The 15,141-nt window shown below is 45.6% G+C and overlaps 1 protein-coding gene across 1 annotated transcript in view; it reads right to left on the bottom strand.

Annotated features, from left to right (window-relative positions):
• LOC125288217 (low-density lipoprotein receptor-related protein 1B-like) overlaps positions 1-15,141 on the bottom strand; it is a 271,541-nt gene that overhangs the window by 133,026 nt on the left and 123,374 nt on the right. The window contains 9 exon segments of the mRNA XM_048234393.1: positions 5,292-5,657; positions 6,197-6,321; positions 6,700-6,851; positions 7,095-7,221; positions 8,524-8,653; positions 10,539-10,673; positions 11,941-12,072; positions 12,340-12,465; positions 13,640-13,780. Of these exon segments, the coding sequence (XP_048090350.1) occupies positions 5,292-5,657; positions 6,197-6,321; positions 6,700-6,851; positions 7,095-7,221; positions 8,524-8,653; positions 10,539-10,673; positions 11,941-12,072; positions 12,340-12,465; positions 13,640-13,780 (1,434 nt within the window).

Genomic DNA, 15,141 nt, shown 5'->3' with positions numbered 1-15,141 from the left:
ATTCACCTTAGCTGCACGCGAAGAAAAGCGGAAAAAAAAATACAAGGAATACAAGCCCCAAAATGCCTCGATATATCATTTTCATCACAGAATGGAACAAAAGCTCTCCATTATGGTAAATTACATACATAATCCACTTACTGGGAGGCAAATTAATGGGTCTTTATGAGTGAACGTGAAGGCTCCATGGCTTTGAAGACTAATATTGCACATCTAATAGTGTGACATGGATATGGATAGCTAACATTTTACAAAGCTATTCATATTCATTAAAGTGCACATCTGAGGAGAGTGGCGGTGCTTTATACACCGACGTGTCTCTGATTAGCGAGATCATTTATCTCCTTCACCCCCTTCCCCAATCCCCCTCTTCCTCTCGCCTCCACTCCTGCTCCTGTTGAGAGTGGTCTCTTAAGGCAGGCTGATGGATGTCTCCGCTATCTCACAGGTCAGACACGTTACAGCCAACTCAGCAGGCGGCCCGTCTCTCTCTCTCTCTTCCATACATTCTCTCTCATTCTCACTCCCTCTCACTCTCTCTCACTTTCTCCCTCTCCTCTCTCCCTCTCCCTCATTTTCAATCACTCACTCATTCACTTTCTCAATCTCCCTGTTGCTTTCTTCTTTCCCTCCCTCTCTCTCTCTTTCTCTCATAATTACCCACACTCTCTCTCTCTCTTTCTCTATACACAGGAACCTCGGTGCAGGTGGTATGGGATGGGCTGTCTCCATGCATTACTGAGAGGTTCACACACACACACACACACACACACACACACACACACACACACTACTGATGAAAAGACCCCTGATGGAGAGGCTGCTGTGCTCCTGCTGTATTTGTGGTGCGTGCACACACACATGCACGCACATACGCACGCACGCACGCACGCACGCACGCACGCAAAATCTCTCTCTCACACACACTCACTAATTATCTCATTCCTTCCCACTCTCTTACACACACACAACACCATACACACAGCATAGTTGAATTTTTATAGCAAGCTCTCCGAAGAAATCGAAAAAAGAAATCAGACTAAAAGTTCAAAGATAGCAGTGAGATATCCAAGGTGTACTGAGTGTCAGATCTTCATTCTGAGGGTGTGTGAGTCTTTTCCCCCTAAAAACTGATGTAACTCTGAGTGGATGTTTTGGTTGATTTGAGATTTGACACTGAGGGGCAAAAGAGATCTGGTGAAACACTACTGCGCCCTGACAATTTAAATCACCCAGAGGTGATGTGGAATGTAGTTGATTAAACACATACTCACATTTGTGCGCAACATATACACACACACACACACACACACACACACACACACACACACACACACGCTTGCAATGTGATTTAAAAAGAGTGTGAATGTGTGTGTGTGTGTGTGTGTGTGTGTGTGTGTGTGTGTGTGTGTGTGTGGGGGGGGGCGGTACAAGGCAGGAGGGGAGGTGCCATCACATCATTGGCTGTCGGCCATCCATCACGTTAACGGTGGCTAACGAAGATGGATTTCTCTCAGGCGGACACAGTGAGCTGTCAATACTGCGCGCCGCACGCTGCATTCACTTGGCCCTCCTGGACTGGACGAGGCCGACTCCAGGATGAGGGCTGACCCTGCGATAACACCACAGAGGGATGGGTGTGTGCGAGGTTTATATGTGTATATGTGTTTGTGTGTGTAGGTGAGGGAGGGGCAGGAATGGAGAGAAGTATGTGTGTGTGTCTGTGCATCACATAACATCTCAAATGTGTATGTGTGTGTGTGTGTATGTGTTTGTGTGTGTGGCAGGGATATACCACCCGCCTGCCCTTTTGCCTCTGACTAGCCCATAACTCATGAGTTCATGAAATCCCTGTCTAGCAAACTCCCATCAGCGACAACACAACAACTACTGCAACACATGGAGCAGGGAGAGAGAGAACACACAGTGGCTACAAGACAACAACAGTACAAATCACACAGAGTGTGGCTCGAGGGCTAGGGCTACTGAACGGGCAAAGAGCACAGCCCTATCAGGAGCATGCACTGCACAGCATTCTGGGATACATACAGTACAACCACAGGATGGATAGAGGGCGGATCAGCATAAGGAGAAGAAAAGTTATTTCAGCTAGCATAGAGTAAACAAGCGGCCACTTCTGATGCAAGACATGAGAATGCCAAATTGAACAACGAGGGAGAAAAAAAACACAGAGGCTGGAAGAAGAAGAAGAAGAAGAAGAAGAAGAGGAGAGCTGAGCGAGAAGTGAATAATGTGAGCATGACACCAAGGCCAGTGTGCAATCACAAGCAATCCAGTAGACATGTCAAGGCCTGCGGCTTTAGGGTCTCATTACAGCCTGAACTTCTGATTGTCGTGTCACTGTGCACGGGCTGGTAACGGGAATATAAAGCCAAAATAAAAACAAATATACAGCACTGGCTAGCATATAAAGCTGAACACTAGTTGTACAAAGTCGGTGACAGCTTGCCAAATGAGGCAAATATAGTACCATCTTCAGAAATGTACACCAGGCACTGTATATGCATAGGCCACAGTCATCTATGCTGATATATATTTGGCTGTTCTGTTGTCGTCTTTTGTGCTATCTGTAAAAACATGGACAATATGATGTACATGAAAGGAGTGAAAAAAAACATTGTATAAAACTTCTCCAATAATTACTGCATGATGAAAAAGCCTGTACAACCTTTCCTGACAAGAAAGACAATTTCATATTTAGACATTCTGGTTTGACAAGCGGGAACATAAAAAAGGGATGAGATTACAGCAAGATCAACTCTTTCCCCCTTGTCAGGAAAAATGGGAAGAAAACTTTCAGCTCTTTTTGAACCTCCAGACTGAGGGAAAATATTTAATGGGTCTATACATAAAAGAGCAACCCCCTCACTATTCTCCTATGGCTCCCCATGCCTGGTTAGCAGCATGCCCTTCCGCTTTAGACAGGAAGATGAAGCCGTACATGACATCCATTCCCTCGCCTTTCAGAGTGGGCGAAATAAGCAATGATGTTTTCATCACACATTCCTTGCTTTCCCTAGCCCAATCACACGCATGTTAAGATGTGTCCAGCCTAAAGCAAACAAGGACACGAGAGCTAGCTAGCTCATCCCGTTTGTGTACAGCCATTGGTGACAACACTTAGAGTGAATGTGCCTCGGTGCATTCGTAAAGAATCCTGTCACATTTAAAGTGCATATTTCCTGAGCAATATACCTGCGGAGATCCATCAATCAACAGAACATTTCAAGGAGCATATGTGCTGGTTTCATTTCACCGAGGCTGTTCACCAATGAGAGATAATAAAGAAACATCCATTACGGGTAATTCCTGTCGCTGTTGTACTTATATATTGCATACCATTTCCTTTCTCAGAAGACAATGCACCTAAATCACCTAGGCCAATCCAGAGCATCAGGAGCTCTCCAGAGAAGATAATCCACAGCATGTCTTTTCACATAATGCTCTCCACACCATCTATATTTGGCACAGGGGACTAATCCATCAAGTGTCATTTAGTGCTTCTGACAACTAAATTGGTCCCATTCCTTTCAGCAGAATCACAACAGCCATTACAAAGCTCTTAGAAGTGCGTTGACATATATTTGAAATGACTGTACAGCTTCTCCAAAACTATGTGCATTGATGCCGTGAATCACCTGTTCACATAATGTCTTTTTCGAAGCATGGCATATTATATGATCTTACAGAACACATATTTCCCTCAACAGAGCAAAAAAAAAAAAAAAAAACATCAGTGTATCAGCGTTACACACGTCCAGCAGAAGATTGGTCCAGCAATCACTGGACAGACATGCTTTTAAAATTGAGTGACACAAAACACAAATCATTCTGAAAGCTGCAATCACATAAACAAACAGAGAGGCATGGTTGGGTGTTTAGCTTATGACAGCTGGAGCATGGAAACATGAAGGGGAGGCCACATGGAGTTTTCAAATAATGAATACATTTAATAATTTATTTAGATACCCTCCTGTGAAAAACAAGTTTTTTAACCTTGCTAACTTGTCCCTATAGTGTCTGCTGTGTTTCAAAAACATCCCATGAGCGAAATAAGCATTCAGTGTTATTGGCCCTTCTTTACTTCTTCATTATTTCTGCTTCTACAGTCAACCAATCACAGCCTCAGTAGGCTATGCGAATCCAAACTGCAGTCCTTTATGACTGGAGGGTAATGAACCAATCCGGAATACTTGAGGGTGGGACAATTCTTCATCAAGCTAGTTAACATGTCAGCTACTGAGTGTATGGAGAGGGGGCAGGGTCAGATAGGTCCCAATTCCCAAAATAAGGAAGAAAGCGTAAAGTTTAAGTTTAAGTGGTTAAGCCATTTTAAGGCCATGAGGGTTTTTTTCATGACAAAACTTCTAAATGTATAATTTTAGAACAGAGAAGAGATTTAGGGGTGTAATAAACTGCTGGAGTCCATCCTTAAAAAGTCAGTGTAGTGAAAGCTGAAACAAAAATGTGGCACAAATCAGAGTCTAGGGGATCTCATGCAAAACGAAAATCAAAAGCCAAAAAGCCGAGAGTAAGGGAGAACAGACAGCATAGAATGAGCAAGCCTCTTATGCCCCTGCCAATCAAAACACCATCATCCACACCTGCGCACACCTGGGCACCATTCACCTGTCACAGACAGAAAGCTTGTTCGAGATGAACTGCATCTGAATGAGCCTGAATTCATACGTCAAGGTGAACTGCTGGTGACTGCAGGGTTGGAGTTTAAAAAGACTGCCGTCAATTCAGACACCTTCTACTTCCTCTAGCTTTGATGAAAACAATGGTCGATCTCGCAGTGTCTGCTTTCTTTGTTACTGACGAAACTGAAGCAATGGAAATACATATGCTTAGGAGATAACAAATCAAAAAAAAAAAAAAAAAAAAATGAGAGAGCCACTGCAGGAGCTGACTGCAAGCGCCTTGCACTCGCCAGGTCTTAAGGTCAGGTGACATATTGACATCCTGGTGATGTCCTGCCATGCCAGAGAAGGTAAGATGATATTTCTTAACCCTTGCAGTAAGTTCAGCATGCATCATGCCCGGTTAGATCTGCGCAGCACTGCATGAAATTGAATGAGCCTCGAGAAGGAGAGAGAGCACGGGTGGGTCAGAGGTATTATCCTTTCAGCATCGACTATAAAACTTGCCGTATAAGAAAGGTAGTGAGTGCAGCGTATCTACCAAAAGTCAAAGAAAAGCAAAAGAAAAGCCAAAAGAAAACAACTTAAGCCAGAGAGAAAATAAAACCAAAAGAAAAAGTCACTCACTTTCCACAATGATTCTGCGATCCGTCCAGTCATCATTAATCATCTGTATATTCCCAAAAAGGACGTCACTGAAGAAGATCCGATTGGTCCCCACTGTGTCCTGGCGATAGTCAAAAGCCAGTGCGATGACATTCTTAAAGTAAGCCGGGTTTTCAAAGGCCCTGACGGGGGAGTTGAGATTCCCCTTGTCAGACAAGTGGACGCTCTTGAGAACAGTTCTCTCGGAGTAGAGCAGGTAGCCCGGGTGCCGGTGGCACCGGAGTCCGTCCTCGTCCAGGTAACCGTGAGCGCAGGCACATGACCGTTTGCCACCACCCAGGTGGAAACACAGCTGTTGACAGGGGTTTCGCCCGCAGGGGTTGGTACCTGAGTAAGGCATGGCACACACACGCACACCCATACAAACACACACACACACACACACACACACACACACACACACACACACACACAGACTATTACTACTACTATAAACTACTGATACTACTACACAATCTTTACCTCCTAAATAAACTACCAAGATGTAGTGAGCATTCTGGAAAATAATTTTTACAGTCAGTCGTACCGTTGAAATGGGCACTACACAGTAGGGGTTTGGTGAGACCCTGATGTATGCAAAGTGCTTTGGGTCAGAGGAGCTCTATGTAAACAGTCATTCATGTGTATCCATTCACTTATTCATGAAAAGAAGAGGAGATGTTTTAGCTGGTTACACATGCCATCAAGATTCCCCTTTGGCTCTCCAGTCCTGATGTTAAACACACCAGCTGCTTATTGCCATCTCATCTCATCTCAACATGCTCACAGCCCAATGAAACAACCTCGGACCATTTGCATTTGAGTCAAAGCCTACTGGGCACTTTAGAAATGAAAACAATGAACAAGGTCATTGAAGGAACCTCAACCTTTCTCCCGGACTTTGTTAAAGACTTTGACGTCTTTGAGGTTGACCCCGAGGCCGCTGCGGATAGTCTGTGAGTTGCTGGCGTCGTTTTTGGAGCCGCGTCGGATGGAGCCGTCAGCGTGGGCCCTGCCATTCACACACACACACACACACACACACCAGGAAGACGGAGAGGAAAAGGAAGTTTGACAAGAGCTAATCAATGGCCCTCGACTAATTAAAATCGAAGAACTCATTAAAACACAGTAGACAGCTGGCCTTGACAGAAGGTGGGGAAACCTACCCTTGCGATGACATTGAGCTACATGCAATTTGAATGGGAAGTAAGGACCAGAGAAAAAATGCACACAAAGAAAAGTGTCCCTCTTTCTCTCGTTCTCTCTCTTAGGTAAATTACAAAGCCTTCTTGGGGTTTCCTCTGGTGACCTAATCCTGCGTGTGGCAGAGCAGCTGGTTTTCTGGGCCCCATTTGGCACCAGACACATTTATGGAAAAATAAATTACCTGTCAGACCAGTAGACGTAAGCCCCGAAGACTGCCACGGCAAACAGGTCCACATTGCTGGCTGACAGTACAATCTCTCGATTCGCACCACTCTCAAGGTTGATCCTCTCTATCTTGTCACTGCGGGCATCGCACCAGTATAATTTATTTTCCTGGAATGCAATTTGAAAATAAAGCTCAGTACGGGGGCTGTGTATCACGTTATCGGCACATTTTATTAACAAAAATAATAAGGGGTCAGGGGGTGGGATATGGTTTGGGGATCTGTGGGGATCAGAAGGAGGGTGGAGTGCTGACGGAGGTAGTATTTTTGGGAGGGGAGGTGGGGAGACAGAGGCAGGACTGGAGGTGGAAGGTGGAGTTGGAGGAGGGATGGGGAGGGGATAGGGTTGCACCTCGTAGTCGATGGAGATCCCGTTGGGCCAGGTGACGCCAGAGTTGACGAGCGTGGCTTGATCGGATCCGTCCAGGCGAGCCCTGGCGATGCGAGGGCTCTGGCCCCATTCTGTCCAGAACATGAACCTGTGCGAGAGACCAGCGGGGTTAACTGGAGGAGCGCTCGCAGCGTGTGCACCAGCTTTGTGCCAGGAATGCTCACGTCGTGCCTCGCATGCAGAGAGCACACGCTCACCTTGTGCCTCATTTGCCCAGGGACAACGCTCCCCTTGCCCCTCGCAAGCATGGAGCAAAAGCTCACCTTGTGCCTCACAAGCAGAGAGCGAACGCTCATCATGCGCTTGGCACACAGAGAGCCAAGGCTGCATAAATTGGCATGCTGTTGAGCATTGAATAATAATCAGACTCATTTTTCATGTCCCTTTTTGTTCACCCCTGGGGAACTGTTTGATTGATTCACAGGGAATCAAAATTCCTGACATGTAATATTTTTATTTGATTTAATCTGGTGAATGATTAAGTATTTTTTGTTTTTGTTTTCGACACACACCTTCAAATTAAGTCATTTTCCTATTGCATTTGTGCCCATGTAAACATGCCAGTTCAACTATTTAATTTTCCTTGTATGTATTGGGTAAAAATATATATACTTTTTACACTCATCGCCAGTTCAGTGCAGATGTTGGAGAACTGAAATTAAACATTAACATGACTCTGCTGACTGCTGTCATGCTATTTTCCTCCAACAAAGACTTCATCCTACATTTTTACCCCCTGGCATGTAGAGATCACGAGAGAGCGCTAATGCTACGGTCGAGATAAATAATACCGCCGCATGCACGCTTTGGCTAATTACACGCGAACTCTCTCGCTTGACGTCACTGGTGTCAGTGGCTCCGAGGAGTAATAGGGAGCTTTTAAGGGGATTTAGGGCTTCTTTACCATAATCCCTACCGGAGCCCCACTTAAGTCACCCAGAAAAGGAACCATTGTTGTTCCCCAGATTCCCCCTTTGAAAGCAGCCATGCGCTGCCTCTACCCTACAACTATCTCAACTACACGCTAAAGCAGAGAAAGAAAAAGAAAAGGCTTGAATTCAACATATGATACAGTACCTTTGTTATGCTTTGCTATTATGTGCCATTTTAAGACGCTATGATCAGTGCTAAACATATTAGCATATTCCGGTTATATTGTCACTCTAAAAACTTTAGAAATCTAGAAATTAACATATGTAAGAACAAATTATCAGCAATGCCATAGTATTGTTTCAAATATACACTAAACTATGCTTAGGTAGTGTAGATAGAATGTAACATTGGACAGTACAATATAAAGGATGCTACTGTATGTCAGATACAGTCCATATGGCCCATGCTGTCTATACTTATACACAGTCCATACATTCAGTCAAAGGAAGGTACGCACCCTTTCACTGGGTGCAGTGCAATGGCCCTGGGTTGGTCAAGTCCTTCGGAGATCACCACTGCCCGGTACATACCAGAGAGACGAGCTACCTCTATGAGACTGAAGCCGTGGTCCGTCCAGTAAATATTACCTTTGGAGGCAAAGGAAGAAAGACCCTGAACCGACAGAGAGCACAATAAGTGCAACACAATTCAGCAGCACAGAAAATCAATCACTTCCACACACACACACACACACAAGCACATGCACCATCATCATGAAGTGCTTTGAGCGGCTTGTCATGTCACATATCAAAGCCATTCTCCCCCCCACCCTGGACCCCTTCCAGTTTGCATACCGAGCCAAGCGGTCTACAGAGGATGCAATCTGCTCTGCCCTCCACCCAGCCCTCACCCACCTGGAAAAAAGAGACTCATATGTGAGATTGCTGTTTATAGACTTCAGTTCTGCATTCAACACCATAATACCACAACAACTCATCTGCAAACTTGACAAACTAGGACTCAGTACCTACCTCTGCAACTGGCTACTGGACTTCCCTCTGTCAGAGGCCCCAAGTAGTGCGTGTTGGCAACAATACCTCAAAGCAGCATCACACTGAGCACAGGGGGTCCAAGGCTGCGTGCTCAGTCCGCTGCTCTTCACCCTGCTGACGATGACTGCACTGCAACCTACAGCAACAATCACATAGTGAAATTTGCTGGCGACACAATCTCTGGTGGGTCTCATCACCAAGGGCTGACGAGACTCAATACAGGTTGGAGGTCGACCATCTGACCATCGTGGTGCAGGGACAACAACCTCCTGCTGAACGTCCAGCAAGACCAAAGAGATTGTTGTTGACTTCCGGAGGTCACACCCAACACCTGCCACTGACCATCGGCGGTGCTGTGGTGGAGAGAGCCCGAGCAGCACAAAATTCCTGGGGTGCACATCAGTGAAGACCTCTCCTGGACCACCAACACTGCATCACTGGCGAGAGCTCAGCGCCGCCTGTACTTCCTCGCGAAAACTCAGGCGAGCAAGTGCTCCACCAGCCATCATGACCACATTCTACCCGAGGCACCATTGAGAGCATCCTCTCCAGCTGTATCGCTGTGTGGAAGGAAGCTGCACTGAATACAACAGGAAAGCCCTGCAGCATAGTGAACACAGCTGGAAGGATCATTGGTGCTTCACTCCCCCCTCCCTGAAGGACATTTACACCCCACCCACCTCACCCCCAAGGCGACCAAAATTGCCAGGTGATGCAAGTCACCCAGCTCACAATCTGTTTGATCTACTGCCCTCTGGGAAGAGGTACAGAAGCCTGCGCTCCCCTTACCAGACTCACTAACAGCTTCATACACCAAGCTGTAAGGATGCTGAACTCTCTCCTCCTCTCCCCTCCACCCTCAGCTACATAACATCCTGGACATTGGACCCACAATGGCCCTGCACTACCCACCTGCACTTGAACACTTGCACACTTGTACACTTTACAACTTGGTGTTGTTGTCCTGAAAACACAACACTTCTGCTGCTCTTACATAACTTGCACCACTATGCCACTTTCTTTATTACTTAGGTCAAAACGTATTTTATAGTATTTTTACGAGTATTTGCACTAGTATTTTTATTGACTGTCTATGCACAATTTCAACAAAATTTTGCTGCTCTTATTTTTTCATTATTATTATATGTGCCCTCTTATTTACTTATTTACTTACTTTTTGTTTACTTGAATGTTATGTTTGTCTGTGGACTTAAAATTGGTCAAATATGTCTTGTCTTCACCGTGGGATAGTGAGAAACGTAATTTCGATCTCTTTGTATGTCTGGAACATGTGAAGAAATTGACAATAAAGCTGACTTTGACTTTGACTTTGATGCACACACACACACACACCACACACACACACACACACACACACACACACGCACACACACACACACACACATGCACTCTCACACACACACACACACACACACACACACACACACACACACACACACACACACAAGCAGAAGCCTACCTGCGATCCAGTCCACGGCTATGCCCTCTACTCTCCCGAGCCCACTGGTGATGATGTCCTCACGCCAGGTCTGATCACGCTTGGCTCGGGAGATCTTGTTTAAACCCATGTCTGTCCAATACACTGTGTCATTACCTAGGGAGGAAGCAAACATGACACCCTAGTAATAATGCTAAGACAAGAACAGATCAGAGATCATGTCAAAGCTAGTGACACAAGCTCAACTACCTTCAGAGACTAGAGTGCTAAATTAAAATAAAAGGCATTTATTTCATCTTTATATATTGTTTATGATGTTATGTACAGGTTGTGCATAGAAGTATGTATCAGGTTCCTGGTGCTATCTTACATATTACTTTCTGAGTACAAATAAAAAATCATATCTTCTAAATGCCCAGATACATTCTTATAAGTGAAATCTTTCTTTTTTTATTTTCTTTTTCCCCCAAAAAATGTTGGTCCTTGTCAATTATACATAAAGTGCATTCTGTCCTGAATAATTGACTCAAGATTCAATTCATTAATTTTCTTATTCAGTCTCAGAGATGTCTGGCCATATTGAACTTTCCGTGCCGTCATTTATTTGAAACATCTCTATTTGTTTAGCTTATTTGTCTAGACAAAGCAGACTGCAAACATTCTTGACTGTGTGATGTTTGCAGCGAGTTTACATACATATTCCTCCAATAAAAAAATATTTTTGGTAAACACAGTTGGTTTCACTTAGCCTGGGTGTTCCCATGCTGCCTTGCGCGCGATTTGATTCACGCTGCTAAGGCAGCCTGGAGACCATGGAGCAAATTTTCGCCTGAGATAGGGAACCAATCACAGAACAGGGGGGAAAGCAAGACGATGATAAGCTATGCACAGACGCATTTGATAGACATCCGTGGCACCCAATAAACGGATCTGGGCATTTTTTTTCAAATACGAGAAAATGAACGTTTGGTTCCCAGACCACGTCTCATTGAGAAGTGGTGGCGCTAGCCAGGCTAGTAGAATGCAGCCACACTGTCCAGTTCTATATATACAGTCTATGGTTTTAATCGCTACAACTTGTCTTGTTTGTAGAACTACTTTCTTCCAACTTTTCTGATGTGTCCTCCTAAATTCGACTGTCATTTGTTTGAAACATCTCTATTTGCCAGATTCTCTCCAGACGTTGACACTGAGTGGAATGTGAGCATCAAAGCATTGCGGTGGCATATGCATTTGCACAGCGCATGCACCTCCAGTCAAGCGCAGTCATGTTCCTGATGGGCTCAGTCACACCACTGTCACACTCGAGAGGACACACTGAAGGTGACATAAGCACACACACACACGCACACACACACACACACACACACACACACACACACGCATACCCACTGCATCAGTGTCACAGCACTTTGACACGTACCGGCATGGAAGTCCAGCCCCACAGTAAACACTGTACCCGTGACTGGCATCAGGGTTTCCGAGTTATCACCGGGGTCCAGAGGCAGACCCCTGATGCCCTCATGAACAGAGTAGAGCAGGAACGAGCCAACTCCTAACCGGTGGATGAGACGGAGGTGGGGTGGGGTGGATATGGATGGGTGAGACAGACAGAGGGGGCAGGTAGAGAAAGAGTGTGATTGAAAGACAGGCAGGGTAAACAGGAAGCGTTACTTAATGTTGTTGTTACTTTTAATGTATTTGTTTTTGTCCTGATCTGTCACAACCCTTCTATTTAAATATAGTTTTCAGAGTAATATCTGAGGCAATAACAGCATTTTCTCTGCATCCATCGGTTAGTGGAGCGGTTCTTGGTCCGTACCTTCACATGACACGCGATCGCTCTTGAGGTTGTAGCCCATGGTGCAGGCACAGGTCCGCGATGTTTCGGACATTGGGAAACAAAGCTGCGAGCAGCCACCATTCTTCACCTGACAAGGGTTTCGCCCTGCCACAAAACACACACACACACACACACACACAGTATTACACCTCCACATAATTTGAATCTTTACAGCATCTTTACACTCTGCAAGCCAGTCTGACACTGGATTTCCTGTTTCTCACACCTAATAAGAGGCAGTGAACATTCCTCCTGACAGGACATTTCCTGTCCCTGACACCACAAAGTGACACATGCTCTAATGAAACTTCATCTCTTCAGAGTTTAGACTATACAGAGGTACACAGAGGTATGGTTAGACATGCCTGTGTGTTTGCTTGTCTGTGTGTGTGCGCATGTGTGTGTGTGTGTTTCAAGACAGCACAAGGATTGTGCTTTTGTTCCAGAGATGTCCCATCACAGACACAGCTCACTGTGCTCATTTCAAACAGAGTAACGAGACACGTCCACCCCCCAAAGAAAGCCCCCCCACTCCTCAATCCCCCGCCTCCACCCTTGCGGTCGGCATCAGAGAGATAAATGGACTGGCTAATTGGTTGCAGGAAGTTTTTTTTCCTTTCATTTTTTTGGGGAAGTAAAAAGATTTACCTTGAAGACTCCTTAATTGGCTTTTTTTTTTATCCTAATGGTACTTTTAGAGGATCGCCGGCACTGTCGTTAATGGAGGGGTCATTAATATGGATGATTGGGCAGCCTGGGTGAGTCACTGCCGCTGAGCAGGCTGACTCCTTACTGTACTTAACCCCAGAGCCACCACCGCTCCGCAGAGCTAATTCCTCTTGATGTGGATCTGTCTTTCTCGCCGCTACGGCACTCTCTGAATGCAGGCACTGCACAATTAGGCTTAACGTGATATCATATAGCCCTTTATATTGCATTGCAGCAATTTCTTAAGTGTGAGTCGAAGCCTTTGCAGGATCTTACTAAGTAGACTTTATGTCAGGGTCAAATGTATGTGAATGAAAAGATAGATGTTATTGTGTGTGTGTCTCTCTCTCTCTCTGTGTGTGTGTGTGTGTGTGTGTGTGTGTGTGTGTGTGTGTGTGTGTGTGTGTGTGTGTGTGTGTGTGTGTGTGTGTGTGTGTGTGTGTGTGTGGTGTATGAAAGCAGGTTTGAATGTGTGAGAACTGTATGTTCAAGAAGTGGAGTGAGTGAGTGTACTGTATGTGACTGTGAATGCACATTTCAATGTGTGCACGTTTTGTGTGACCGTGTTTACCTGTCTGGCCTTCCTCATCGTACACCTTCATGTGGACCACCCCAGTCGTCTTGTGCCTCATGATGACCGTGCTCCTGCCATCCAGCTTGTCCACCGTTCCCATCTGAGCCGATATGTCATCTGCCCACCACAGCTTGCTTCCTAATGGCCAGTGATGGATGGAACAGGTAACTCATGGGAATGGTAAATCGATATAGCCACATGTCCACATAGTGATATCCAAAAGGAAGTTTTGTTTTCACACTATGTAGGTAAGTGCATCACCCATTTCCCTTGAGATGGCTTTCATATAAGATTATTTAGGAGGAGACATTGCTTGTGTGTGTGTGTGTGTGTGTGTGTGTGTGTGTGTGTGTGTGTGTGTGTGTGTGTGTGCACCTTCTGCATGTAGCCTGCTGGTGACGGATGGCCAGACTGATAGAATGTACAATCCGCTACATGGCTGCGCTTTGTGAGACGACAGCAGGCTTTGATATGGATTATTCTGAGCAGGAGGGCGAGACCAGACAGAAATACACTCAGCGATTGTGTCAGAGAGAGAGAGAGAGAGAGAGAGAGAGAGAGAGAGAGAGAAAAAAGATGAGAGGGAGGGGAGGAGAGAAAAGAAGAGAAAAAAGTGATAGTGAGAGAAAGGGAGTGAAGGACAAGAAAGCAAAGGAGAGAGAGTGTGTGTGTGAGCGAGAGAGAGAGAGAGAGAGAGAGAGAGAGAGAGAGAGAGAGAGAGAGAGGGAGGGGAGGAGTGTGGTTCTTGCAGAGGATCTGGGCAGCCAGAGGGGATTGGGGATGCGGTGAGACTCGTCCTGCCTCCTCATTACACATGAGCTGAGCTAGCCGCCATCATAGACCTAGACCTCCACACACACACACACACACACACAGAAAATCACAACCATACACACACACACACACACACACACACACACACATCATCGCCTTAATACTTACAAACCCACTCAGGCAAGACCAATCAACAAAAACAGAGCAGCTAACAAAAGCACACCCCCCCGCTCAAACATACATATACCGATCTATCACACATAAATAAACACACACACGCATGCACACATACAGTACATCTCGCCTTCCCTCCAATACACACAGACACTTCTCTCGTACGCAATCTCCTGAACACAATCTCTAACTGCCCTCTTTCTCTCCTGCTCAGTCTCTTGCACCCTCTTTCTGGATGTCTCTTTTGAAATGCTAGACACACACACACACACACACACACACACACACACACACAGACACACACCCCTATCTGGATGTGTTGTCCAGATCCAGACTCCCTATCAGCCAGTTGTCTGTCTCTCTCCAACAGTCTGTTTCTTGCACTCACACTCTCTCAAATATGTTTTATTTCATTTCCACTCTAGCAGTATCGGCTTGAATGAACTGCACAGAGCCAACGCCAGATTATTCTTGGCTCTGAGCCCACAATACAGCTATCAGCGGACAACAGAAGCACAACACGAGATGGGCAGCATGTCGGTGTCGGTGTG

The sequence above is a fragment of the Alosa alosa genome, chromosome 23 (assembly GCF_017589495.1).
Source record: "Alosa alosa isolate M-15738 ecotype Scorff River chromosome 23, AALO_Geno_1.1, whole genome shotgun sequence".
Classification (NCBI taxonomy): Eukaryota; Metazoa; Chordata; class Actinopteri; order Clupeiformes; family Clupeidae; genus Alosa; species Alosa alosa.
Note: the sequence above shows the minus strand (reverse complement) of the source record. Positions and strands in the feature narration are given on the sequence as shown.